Raw genomic sequence first — 13186 nt, forward strand, 5'->3', positions numbered from 1 at the left:
CTGACCTTATGAACCCGGTCACATGATGGCAGCTGACTGGCTAAATGTGTCCCATATTTGTCCAATCAGCGACTCATTTTTTAAATGTTTCTAAGGGCCCCAATAGGAGGCAAGTTTTTTTTTCCTAGTGTAGGAAAATATAAGAAAATTACAATAGTCTGGCCAGTCTGGGGCCCCTGCACACCTGGGGCCCCTTGGCTGCAGCCCAGGCCAGCCTGTACATTAATCTGCCTCTGCTGATGAGAAACAAATGAAGCCATGTCACCCCAGTGGACATACATGTGGACTGTACCAGTGCTGCCCACCGGGTAGCAGACTCAAGCTGTTTTCAGCCTCATGACAAAAATGGCAAAATGACCAAATCAGCAGAAAAGATCGCGCCGATGATGGAAACAAAACAAACCTTCAAATAAAAGTGCAACTTTAAATCATGAATGTCCGATTCATTCAAAGTTGGATCTGATTTTGATGGGATCAGGATAATCCATTGTTTTCGGATCAAAGGTATAAAAAACAAACATAATGAGGGTTTGTTCCAGATCGAAACCAAATTCTGATTTCAGAACAGATTTTAAAAATTTGATCCAGTCCAAAAATCTGATCTGATCTCTTCTGAACAACGTTGAGACATTGAGACGAATCGATGATACAACATCTGCCTTCCTCAGTTAAAAACACATCAGAACATTAGTCTTGAAATGTCTTTATGTGGCTTGGTCTTGATTTTCTTTGGCTGTTTTACCGCTTGAATAACTTAATTTAATGATAATTTTGTTTGAAACAAAGATAAAGTCACAGCTGAAGACACATTATTTTAGTTTCAGTGTATTCTACATTGTATTTTAAAGCTCAAGTCTTTCTGCTGGGTTATGATGAGATGTGGCCCTTTGACATGAACATGGTGTAGATGTATTTCACCACTAGATGGCAGCATGTGAAAGGGTTAGGAGGAAGCACTCTATTTGTAAAATGTAGATGAAGTGTAACTGAATGCTTAACACTATTTGAAAGTCAGTGCATGGACCTCTTTTGTAAGGAAGTGGGTTTTTCTGGTTACAGTTACAGTTACGTTATCAAACCAATGTAGTGGAGAAGAAGGATCTTATCTATTTAACCAATGCTTAGACTGGTGGATTAAATGTCTTGCGACCACTCAGTTACAGGGTTATGGGGTCTTTTGTAAGTTGTAAACGTCATTGTCGAGGCATGCTCTTTATCTAAACAATATGTTAGTATTTAAAATGTATTATTATAGTGTCTGGGCCCGATGCTTCAGATGGCTTCCCAGGGGGTTATTCCACATATCTTTATTATGTCTTATGACTTGTATTTGTAAATAAACTGAACTGAAATCAGTGATGGAGTTCAGTCATCAGTCCGGTTGTCAGCTGCATAAACCCAATAAAAGAAGCTTCAGACGAGTCCAGATACTGAACATATTCAGTTTCAAATGAAACTTAAAAGACGTCTCCAGCTTCTAATTTACATTAGAAACAGCCGTCAGACTGTCTGTAACGACGTCCAACAGGGGGTAGTTTTACTACTGTGCTTAATTCTAACATTTTTCATTTGAATTCATGTTGTCACTGTAAATAAGATGCATATTATTGCACAACTTGCTGAACACATACCTCTGAACTCTGAACACTATGACATTTCTTATTATCTATGAAAAGCCCTTTATGAAGATGATCTGTATATATTTGTTTTTTATATGAACAGCTCATTTTGAGGTACTGTTTCTGTTTGTGGGTCTTTCTTTTCTTTTTCGACATGCTTATATGTGAGACCTGAAGAACTGTGTGGTGTTTTATAATCTTACGTGGGATTGGCCATGACACAGAGGCAAATATTGTAGTTTTTACTCCACTCCATTTTTCTGGCAGCTTTTTGCAACCCCTTCCTGTCCAGCGATAACCACGTATCTCCAAATTCTCCTACTAGCTAAATCAAGTCTTTAAAAAGCATCTTGGATCAGCTGAAAGTGCATGTGATAATGCACTTTCCAGCTGCTAAAAACATGGAAGGTTAACTTTTTTTTTAAGATACGTGGTTCTCACAGGAGCTGCAAACATGATGATCTTATAGAATATGATGCATTTCTGTCGATTAAACTGCCCGACAGTATATAAAGGAGTTAAAATGAGCACAACCTTGGACATTTACAGCAGGAAAGGGCAACATACACATTAATGCAGCAGGAATATTCATCCACAAACATCAGATATAACAAGAAAACACTGATAGGGAACATTTTACTGCAGCATCATGATAATACATTTTGAATGTAGGGCTTTTACTTGTAGTGGAGTATTTTAGTGTGGTATTAATAATTTGACTAAAAGATCTGAATACCTCTTCAAGCACTGTTTATCATTGACGCATGCAAATTTTTCCTCATACACTTATATATCATACTATTTAAAATACAAGACTGTGTCTACATTTCTTCTGGTGCGCATAGGAAATGATCTGTGAGTGTTAAGTTATGTTTTCTAGTGATATTTTGACAAATCCTGCATGCTCAGCTGATTTTTTACACAAAACCACTGTTATGGTATATTTTGTTAGATATGTATGTGTGACAGCTGCTACAATGGGGATATTCTGCTCATACATAAATACAAACACACAGTCACCTTCAAAACGCACCAATCACTGCACAGCATTTGTTAAATTCATATGATTTCATGTCTTACAAGTAAAAGGCCTGCATTCAAAATGTTACTTAAGCAAGAGCACAAACAGTATTGGCGTCAAAATATACTTAAAGTACCAAAAGAAAAAGGATTCACTATGCAGAGTGGCAGCTCATTTGAAATTTTTAATTATCGAAGCATTAATCAGTTCATCTTTTGAATGTTTTAGCCGGTAAAGCTGGATCTCATTCTAATTATCTTAAGCTTTAACAATACATCATAATTTAATGGTAAAGTAACTAAAGTTGTTCAATAAATATAGTGGAGTATAAAGTACAATATTACTCTCTGGGGTGTGGTGCATTTGAGCCTGTGAAGAAGGAGGAAATGGAAGCCCTACATCCTAAACATTTCAACTGAAATATTAAACATCTGTGTTTAAACATAAATTCACTGGAATCCAAACATGTGAAATCGTCAGTGACACTAAAGACAACAATCTGGTCCATTCTGAAAACTCAGATTTATTTGGCATACTCTTCACATGCATTGATGATCCTTAACATCGGGAGTTTTCACAGTACTAAACATGCGTGCGGGAAACAGATGATACGCTTTTTCAAAACAATGTGAGTCTGTTCTACAATCATCCGTTTTTGGTCGTGTCCGCGCGGTGACATCTTGAGGATTAACATCATCTTATCAAAGGGTGATTGCTTTACACAGTTCACTTCAAAACAAGACACACGTCCGGTCACGATAATAATACATTTTTGGTGTCCACCCTGCTGCCATTAGTCCATCAGCAGCTTCTTTAGGCGGAGGAGTTCATGATGCGGGAGTCTGCGGAGTCAGAGCGTTCTTCGTACTCCTCATCGGGGGAGTAGAGGCCGGGTTTGGGTCCCAGCGTGCAGCCCTCCTCTTGGATGCTGATGCGCTGCTCCTCTGAGGGTCTGGAGGGGATGATGGAGGCGCTGCGGAACACGGTCCCACCGGGGCCGGCTGGAGCCGCGTGGGGGAAAGGTGAAACGTACTGGGCCGCCGAGCGGAGCTGGTATTGCTGCTGCAGGGCCATGGTATTCCACAGAGTCACGTCGTTGTGCACGAAGGGGCTGCCCTGGCTGCGCGTCAGAGAGTTGCGCAGCATGAGCGGGTAGCGCGTGGGCTGCGGGAAGGATGGGTGCTGCAGGGGGACGCCCAAAGGCCCGGTGGACACCACGCCCGAAGCGGAGTCGGATGTGAACCGGAGGGACTCGGGGACCCGGAAAGCAGAGCCCACCGACCACTTGGCGGAGGAGGACACCGGGTGGTAGGAGCCCAACGTGTGCTCGAACAGGTGTCCGTTTGAAGGCAGCAATAGGGAGTCCGGATGCGGGTCGGCGTGCGGGTGCACGCTCCCGTCAGGACTCCGGCTGGACAGCAGCACCTCTATGGCCCCCACCAGATCCCCCCCGCAGCCTCTGAGGATGAGCTCCAGGACAGGAGGCTTGTGAGCGGGGAAGATCTTCTTGAGGACGTCCAGCGGAGGCCGGTTGGCTCGCAGGCTGAGGGGCAGGTTGATGGAGCCGGCGAGGCCTTCGATGAGCACGCCCTGCTCGCTGGAGCTGACCGGATACTTCTGAGGACTCTCGGCTTTGGCTTCTTTCTCCGTGCTGCCGGCTTTAGGTACGCTGTAGCGACTCTCCTCAGGGTGTGAGGGGGTCTCTGGGGGCTCAGGGGTGTAGCAGGAGTTTGGTTTGGAATCTTCGGGGGAACTGACGGGATCCTGCTCCTTCTCACTGGAGCTGCCCCCGTTTTCCCCCCCGGAGCCCTCATCAGGACCGTCCTCTGTCGGCTCTGCAAGAAGAAGGAACAAACAGTCAGGGAACAAGTTTGGGCAGAAAATGGAGGGTAACAACCCCCCACTTCGGCTTGCAGGAAAGGCCAAAGTATTAAATGAATTAGAGTCACTAATCTGACTTCAGAAACATTATTCTTTGAACTTTTCTGAATGCAAACTCCAATCCGCAGTAAGCTCTCCCAGAGAGGAAACGCAACACACAATGAATCGCTTGTCAACTTGTCTCCAACACCCAGATTGATGTGGATTTACTCGACTTTCTCCTGTGCAAAGCTGTTAACACAAAGTGCTGACTGTGTGTCAGTGAGGAATCTAGCGTCGATGCCTTTTGACCACATTTTGTAAACAGATCGCTGGTTGCTCGGTAACATTTCATCTGAAGTTGACCTCCTGCAAGAAATATGGCGATTACATTCGATTGGTGCTGTCCTCCGGTGATTACTGTAATATTTTAAACGCCTCAGCTCTCTTTGTCAGCGTGCGCGAGTCAGCTGATCAGTGCCTAGTCTCACAAAACCACCAAAGTCAAGTAAATGTCAATACATATAGAAAAACAACTAGTATGTCTCTTTGCACTGTTCTGTACAAGTGAACTATTCATTAAAAAAACAAAATAAACTTAATTTAAGACAAAGAGAAGGGGGAAAACATGACTTGTGTAACAAATAGACCTGAAATTAGAATTCACAAGTTTATATGTTTTAAAGAAATTCAGTTTTACAGCCTCCAAATGATATATGACATGACTCAGATATTACATAAGAAAGCCTTTTAAACGAAAACTAATCCGTTATTAATGAATTGTTTTTATATGTTTTCCTGATGTAAAAATCATTCTTTGTAAAAAATAAAATAAAAATAATAATAAAAATGTACATTTTCAATAAATAATTAAAGACACAAATACTAGTCGTTTTGTTTTTGCACTACTCAAAATATTTCTCGGCCCAGAAGATAATTATTGCAAAATTCGTCTACCAGCACAATTAGATGTTTATTAATAACCTAAAAAATGTAAATGCTAGTCGTTGCTTTTATTAAGATCAAACAAAACAAGTGACAAAAAGCATTTTATTTCATTTTATAGGCTATTTTGATTCTGATTTTTTTTATAAAAATGTAAAATGTGACTTTCTCTCCCTGAGAATCAGTCTTTATCTAAATTCTCTCCTCATCATGACAATATGCTATGTTTGAATGAATCATTTCATTTTAGCAAAGGTGTGATTCCTAAATAAATCAACATTTAGGAAGTAAAAGGTGTTTTTGTGAAGGCCTAGCTGAAATATTAGACTACTTAAAATGTACACAAATGACATCATCACGAGGTACTTTTGAACAGTTTGTGCTTTACCGTAAAAGAAAACAATCACCCCAAGACATTTTTTTCACGTAAGATCAACATCTTAATCTTGTCTTTTTTGCATTTATTTATTTAGGAATAGCCTACACTGACTTTTTCATACTTTAAATTAAAATTGCTTATTTTTTATGACACACTTTACCTGCAGGATTGCGTGAAAACATAAAAGAAATCACGATGTGTCTCTTTGTGATTCAGACTATTTATTTACGATGAAAAAAACATGTGTATTGTTTATTTCTGCAAGTTGTTTGGTCATGTTTTATTAATTTAATTCGATCCAATAAAAGTCATAATTCATCACAAATGCAAACATTTAAAGTCAGACTTCCTCCTCATCGCTCTCCCACCTGTGCATGTTTGTGCTCCGGGCTGCACCGTCTCCGTGCTGCTCCACCTCAGCTCCAGCTCCTCTGTCCTCGGCGGGGCTCCCTGGTTCCCCTCGCCGGCTCCCGCCAAGCCGATGCCGGGCAGCACCCTGAGTGACTCCGGGATGAGGCTCTCCAGACTCTCGTTGGCCTGCTGCCTGCGGAGCGCCACCTGCGCCGCCATGACGCGCTGCCGCTCGATGATGAGGATGCACTTCTCGCAGGTGCAGTCCTTGAAGCGGCAGTAGCGCTTGTGACCTTTGAGCCACGACAACACGCCGTGGTTCCGGCAACGCGCACACTTGGGGGTCCTTTGCAGCGGGGCCCGGGGCTGAGACACCGGAGCCCCCATGTACAGGTAGGGGGACCCGTAGCCATTCATTCTGTCAGCGTGTTTTCCAGGACGCGCAAGTGCGTCTGTGCGGAGAGGCGAGGCGGGACGGGAGTGTTGTTGTCAGCAGCAGTCCGAGAGATGGAGCTGAATGTTGCTGCTCTGCCACACGCATGACAGGATGAGAATAAGAGGTGTTGGCTTGTTGTGGAGGATCCACCTTTCCCCCGGCTGACAGCACAGATACGCATCAGGGCTGACACGCACTTATGGAGACGAGTAACCAAACGCTGTCACTCGCGTCAAAGCACGCTGCAAAAAATGTCCATGCGAGGCTGGCAAAAAAAACCTGCCAGGGCTCAGATAATGTTTCCATGAGAGGTTCACACGGTTATAGTTTCCTTTAAAAACGGGACAATTACTTTCTGTCAAGATTCAAGACCACTAAACGTGTTGGTTTGCAGTGGAAACAAATATTCTCTCCTGTATCTAGAGGTTTTAAGACTTGATCCTGTAGCTGAAATGAAAAGTTGAGATTTTTCAAAGGCACATTACACAGCTGTTTCAATGAGATGCTGCAACATTATCTCCAGATAGAAAAGCTAAACTGTAGGACAGGCCAGTAATGTGACATTTTATAAGACCCATATTCAGCATGCAATTCAAATGGACTGTTTTAACAATATAACATGATCAGCATCATACATACCTAAAAATGTTTGTGTTAGTCTGAATCTGCACAACTGTTTTACTCTGTTGATGCTTAAATATAAAACAAATGGATATGCTAGTTGTCAAAAGTGGTCTATGATGTAACATTTATAGATATTATATGCAGGAAAGCTGAGGTCCTTTTATGGAACAAGCATCCCTTAAAAGTTTCAGAGTAAATTAAAAAAACACCCATTTGTAGTTTTTTAAAATGGGTACAAAAACATCACAATTAAACCAAATTTAGCTCCATCTTAGCCTCTATTCAGAGTCCAAGCTCCACTCTCATCTTCATATTAATAATGTGGATGTCCCAGCTGTCAATACTGTCCCATTATGAGACATTTTACCAATATGATGAACAAGATGACCATTTTAAATATTCATAAAAGGTTAAAAGACAAAACTGCACAAGTCTGTGCCTCTGTTGGCACCCAAATGTAGATGTTTCAAATATAAAACACACACTTTTTACTTTTATAAGTCAGCATGTGGAAAAAACATTACCTTTAAACTCATAATAGCATCATACTGTAAAAGATGTGTGTAACATTGACAAAAGTCAACTGATTATCAAATTTGACATCCAACATCAATGAAGGGAGAAAACAAGTCCCTGCATGAAGCAAACAGCAAAATGCAAAATGTAGTGCCTTTTCTATGACACCAAATTGTAGATATGTAATTCAACATTAAAAAAATGACATTTTAACTGAAAACAGCATCATATATGCTTAAAAAGAAGTGTGAACTCTTAGTCCAAACACTCCACTGTGAAACATTTGAAATCCAGCGGTTAAAACTTGGATCTCTTAAGATATATATCCCCCAAAATATTCATTGTTTTAGGAAATAACAGGAGCATAACGCATTCATAGAGCTCAAATCATTTCATTTTAAAAGTCAGGACATGTATGTATGTTTCCCCTCCCTGTTGCCTGCAGGCCCACAAGCTATGAGACTTAATTTGGACAAAGTGCTCTTAGCTTCTCGTTCCTTTTACACAATCGTACATAACTTAGATGATTAGGTCTCTACATGTATAAAAGCCCTTTGGGAACTATGTCGAGGATGCTGATATGTCCCTTCTGCTGGACTAATAGAGGGCATTGAAACATAACACCGGACAAAGCCGGGGCCCATTTCTGACCGTAAAAAAGGTTTATTCAAGCAAATAATGGGATCCGAGCCTCGTGCAGCTTACAGAGAATAAGAACACGGTAAACTTCCCCACATGAAGCCCGTCTCCAGGGCTATTAAGCTTTTAATTGGAAAATAGCAGAGGAAATTTCAAGGTGACTAGAGTGGCTTTGCAGTTTGTGCCGGCCGAGTAGATTTGTGGGAGTGGGAGGCAGCGGATGAACGCCTACACCACAACGCATAATAAATTTATTCATGTTGTTCGTTGATAAAAGACTAAAACACAAACCGGAATAAAAGTTTATACTGCGGGATGCATTGTAATTGGCGTAAGGCCTGATTTTCTTTTATTATTTTGTTGAAGTTGAAGATGCAGAAAGACTCATTTAAATATATTCTGCTGAATGTGCATTTAATACAACACAAAAAAGATTTTGATGTAGGCCTACAGGAAATACAGGCTCTTAATTAGATACTCCTATGACAGGCCTATGACATAATTACCACATAACTTAGAGCTTAAAAGGAATAGCCTTGCCTAAAGGTGGTTTAAATTTTTTTTTAAAAACAAAACAAAACAAAAAATATACCTGAAAGAAATAAAGCCTACCATGGAGAAAATATAGCCTATATATTTACTTAATAAATACAATTTAGATGGGTTGCACAGACCAACAATACGTTAAAAAAGATAACTATATAATATTGAGAATCCGGTCTTTTCTTCAGAGACTTTTAGATCTTTTTATTGTGGCTCCCTAAAATGAAGCATTATGAACCATAATAATCCTAAACTGCTGTATAGTTAGCCAGCAAGCTAATGGCTAGCATAATCACAATTATCTCCCATATCTATCATATAACAATATGTTCACTGTAGCACACCGTTTTGTAAATAAAACGTTACTGAAGAAGGAAAATAAGCTAGCAAACATGGTAACTGTCACGTAGAAACCCTAGAAAGCTTAATACTAAGCTCTCTGGGCTAACAAGCTTTCTGACGGTCAGATAGCTTAACGCTAGTTTATTTAATAACATGATAAACAAGGTATTTATACAAACAACAGCTGTTTCACAACTATCAGCACACCGTAAGCTAGCTCAGTCACATTAGCTTCAGGAGCTTCTCTCCATTTCCTCTCTATCGTTGTCTTTACTGTACCCTGACATTTGTTCAACGCACAATATGTTTAATAAAAAAATATATAATATTGGACAGGTAGCTAAGATTAAATAAAGCTATCTGAGCTAACAAGCTTGCTGATGGTCAGTTAGCTAGCTTGGTCGATATCTAAATGAACGAGGTAAAAATCAACCAACAGCTGCTTCAGCACACCGTTAGCTAGCTCAGTCATTTTAGCTTCCAGAGCTTCTCTCCATTTTCTCTCTATCGTTGTCTTTACTTTACCCGGAAATTTGGTTCACCATAAAATCCAATCTTGTCTAATAAAAAGTTATTGAACAGCGAAAAAATAAAGCTATCTGTGCTAACAAACTTTGCAGTTAACAGTTAGTCATGAAACTAGTAGTTTAGCGCTCACTTGGTCACTTTCCGGAAGATAAAGTGAATGGTTCTTCAGTGCTAAAAAGCGGCTTCAGGATACAGACAACCTGTCAAATATTGGATTTTCACTCAAAACCACCACAACCTCACTGTGGCACTAAAGTCAAAGTTGGAGGATCACCATAGTGATTAGAATTGCAGCCTTAAAGTTAGAAAGTTACATAGAGTAAACATAATTTGGTGTAAAAGAAACATTTCAACTCCCAGGTTGGGAACAATAGTCTTATCTTAGAGCTCATAAGTTGTACAATCCCCTAAATATGAATCAATCTATATGATCAACACAAGCGATTTTCTCAGTTTAGTTTATTTACTTAAGCGTTATTTATTCAGTCTAATGCAGTCCAAGGTGCAAGACTGGGACCCATGCAAGAGGTCATAACTGCAAACGTTCAGGACCATCATAAGGGGTTGTGAAGTGTTTATTCAAGTAGGAAATATATACATATACTGTATATTTTAAATTCTGCTTTGCAAAAAGATTTTCCTTCTCTGATATTTGCTTTACTCTTGTCACTCACTCAGCATATTGGACCTCATGTTTATATTAGCAGAGGAAACTCCTCCAGCAGGGCCCCTCTTCAGCAGGAGGAGGAGCTGACCTCTGTTGAGTGGGGTTATTATTAGGTGCTGATTGGGGGCGTTGTTGCCACTCAGAAGTCCTGTCACAGAAACGCTGATTGAAGTCTCTCCGGGGAGCCGGGACACCGAGCTCCTACAGAGGAATTAGCCGGACGTCTGAATTAGCGAGAACATCAGTCAGCGACCTTCACTCTCCAGGGGAAAAGGAAAAGTCTGGGTTATTTTAGGCTACTGCAAAATAAGTTGAAGCAAAATGAGAACTTAATATAGATCAACTTATATTTGGATTTGACACTAAATTATAAAAAGCTGGTTCTTTTTTAATTGTTTTTTTGGGGGTTTTATGTGTAACTATATGAATATTCTTAGATAAAGAAAACTCTTAAAAGTTTATCAGATACAGGAACTCCACTCGTGGTGAAGAAGAGTGTGGTCATACGCTCGGACCAGGTGTAAAGAGAAATGATGGGAAACGTCCCCAGACTAGTCCCGGATGCACAGCATCACCGCGGCCTGTTAAGTTGGTTTAGTCCGTCTGGTGCAGCCTGTTTATTGGTGCCTGGGCGTTTATGAACAGAGCTCTGCTTGTCTTTCAAACAGCACTGTGACAGACTGCAAACTACAGTAGAACATGCAGAGAGGTTGGCTGTTAGTGTTTCAAAAAACACTCAAGGGATAGTTTTAGACAGTTTATAAATTTGATAGAACTATGTGTAAAATATGTGAATGCAGCTGAGTGAATGGACTTCATGAGTTGTTGATCACTACTATGGTATGGCCCTACTCTACCTTCTAGTCAGCTCAATGGAGCGTTATCATCTTTTGGTAAGATGTGAGCCAATGCACGAGTTGAGCCCATTTATGTTCCGATTTTTGAGCCGCATGACTCAATTTGGAGTCGGATCAAATTTCAGCCTAGACGGCGTCCTTTGTCGTGCAGTGTAGGCTACGGGAACGGGCGATCATTGCCCCACCAACTGCTCATGCCCGGCCGACAGACGTTTGGATGAAGTTCTGATCAAAATTTTGATGGGCTGTCGTCAGGCTGAGGCAGAGCTAGGAGCTGATTCCCCACGGTCAGCGCCTTTTCGTTTTTAATCACTGAACCTGCGCAAAGTGGCAAACAGAGTGTCTTAAAGTTTCATGGCAACATGCCAGAGAGGGACAAGAAGTTAAATAAAGAAGCTGTAATGTATAATATTATATGGTGTCATAGGTTAGGATTACTGTGAACCGGTACAATGTTACAGACCACCGACACGCTGCTAGCAAACAAACCACAATGTACCTACCTCCGCATTTCACTCTCAAGTTTAGACTAATGTGAATGAACTTGTTGTTAAAACACTTACAAATCAGCACCTCAGTGTGAAAGATTATACTTTTTGTGATTTAAAAAGTTTAATATATGCCTTATTTGCTTTATTTGTTAAATTATTTCTATTTGTTGTGTGACCAAATTTACTTTTTGAGACATAGTTTTAAATCTAGGTATGTAGTACAGGCCTTGTGCTGATTTATGGCCCAAAGTTATTGAAGAATCTGCTGCAGCTGAGAAAGTTAAAGAGGAAATCCGCTTTAGATGTTCTGTGGCATTTAATGTCAACACACTTTTAGTAGGAGAGCCTTTGTGTGCATGCTGTGGTTCCCAAATGAGAATTTCAGAATGTACTTATTCAGGATAGCCCCTTGAGATGAATCAGATTAACTTCATTCTGTCACTGTTTCTGAACAAAACAGTGAGGAGTAAGCAGACGTTTCTTCTACGTGCTCGAGCTGCAGAAAGACACCTCCTTTTATCACCTCCTGTTGAGAAACACCTGGATCCATCAGGCCAGGACACACACGTTGAGTATAATTATTCATCTGTATATTGACCACTCTAGACATTTTTCTCTAGTTGCATCTTTATGACAATATTAAACAAATCAGAATTATTTTCATCATCTCACACCTGCCAAATCCCTCAAGAAAAACTCTCTATTTTGCAGTTTGGTTTGTTTCAACCCACAAAACTCTGAATATGTCAGATTACATTTAAATAAAATTAAGCTTGTGGTATTAAGAAAATTAATATTTCACCCTGAAGGAACAACAACAGATACAAAAGACCTGATGTCACACTGGGAAATAATTTATCTTTAAAGATACTTTAAAGGTTTTCAAGACGTAAAAAAACGTCAAACACAACAAAGAAAACAAAAACTTTAGACGCAACGATTCATAAAAGCAATTTGTGTTCAGAGTTTGGGGATAAAAACACAGTTTTTCTCCTGTAGTATAAATGTGTTATTTTCATCTATTCTAAAATGGAGTATTTTAATATCTCTGCATACTGGGGTCCCTAAACAGTGTTGATTTGCATAAACTGGGTCTGACTGTAAAGCTGAGACTCCTGTGGATTCAATGAGCCCAGTTGTCTTCATGTGTGATGATGTTCGTCTCCATAGAAGCCATTTCATTGGTGTGAGAACATTTATTTATATATATATAAGGAGCTGTTGTGACCTCTAAGATAAAAACAGCCTCATGAAACTTTACAACCACAAACTAGAGACCCAAAGCATTCACAGGATAGATGGCTTACTTATACTGACAATAAGGGGGTTTCTGAGCAGTTTATACAACACAAGTGCTCGCCATCAAAT

The 13186-nt window shown here is 40.3% G+C and overlaps 1 protein-coding gene across 1 annotated transcript; it reads right to left on the reverse strand.

The window, feature by feature from the left end:
* Positions 1-3453: 3453 nt before the first annotated feature.
* Positions 3454-6792, reverse strand: dmrt3a (doublesex and mab-3 related transcription factor 3a; the record flags this gene model as incomplete). Its single annotated transcript, XM_083912071.1, has 2 exons — positions 6193-6792; positions 3454-4475 (listed from the first exon to the last, which is right to left on the reverse strand). Exons 1-2 carry the CDS (start codon positions 6590-6592, stop codon positions 3454-3456), a joined length of 1422 nt encoding a protein of 473 aa, XP_083768197.1. The 5' UTR covers positions 6593-6792.
* Positions 6793-13186: the final 6394 nt, after the last annotated feature.

The sequence above is a fragment of the Echiichthys vipera genome (assembly GCF_963691815.1).
Source record: "Echiichthys vipera genome assembly, chromosome: 4".
In the NCBI taxonomy this organism is placed as follows: Eukaryota; Metazoa; Chordata; class Actinopteri; order Perciformes; family Trachinidae; genus Echiichthys; species Echiichthys vipera.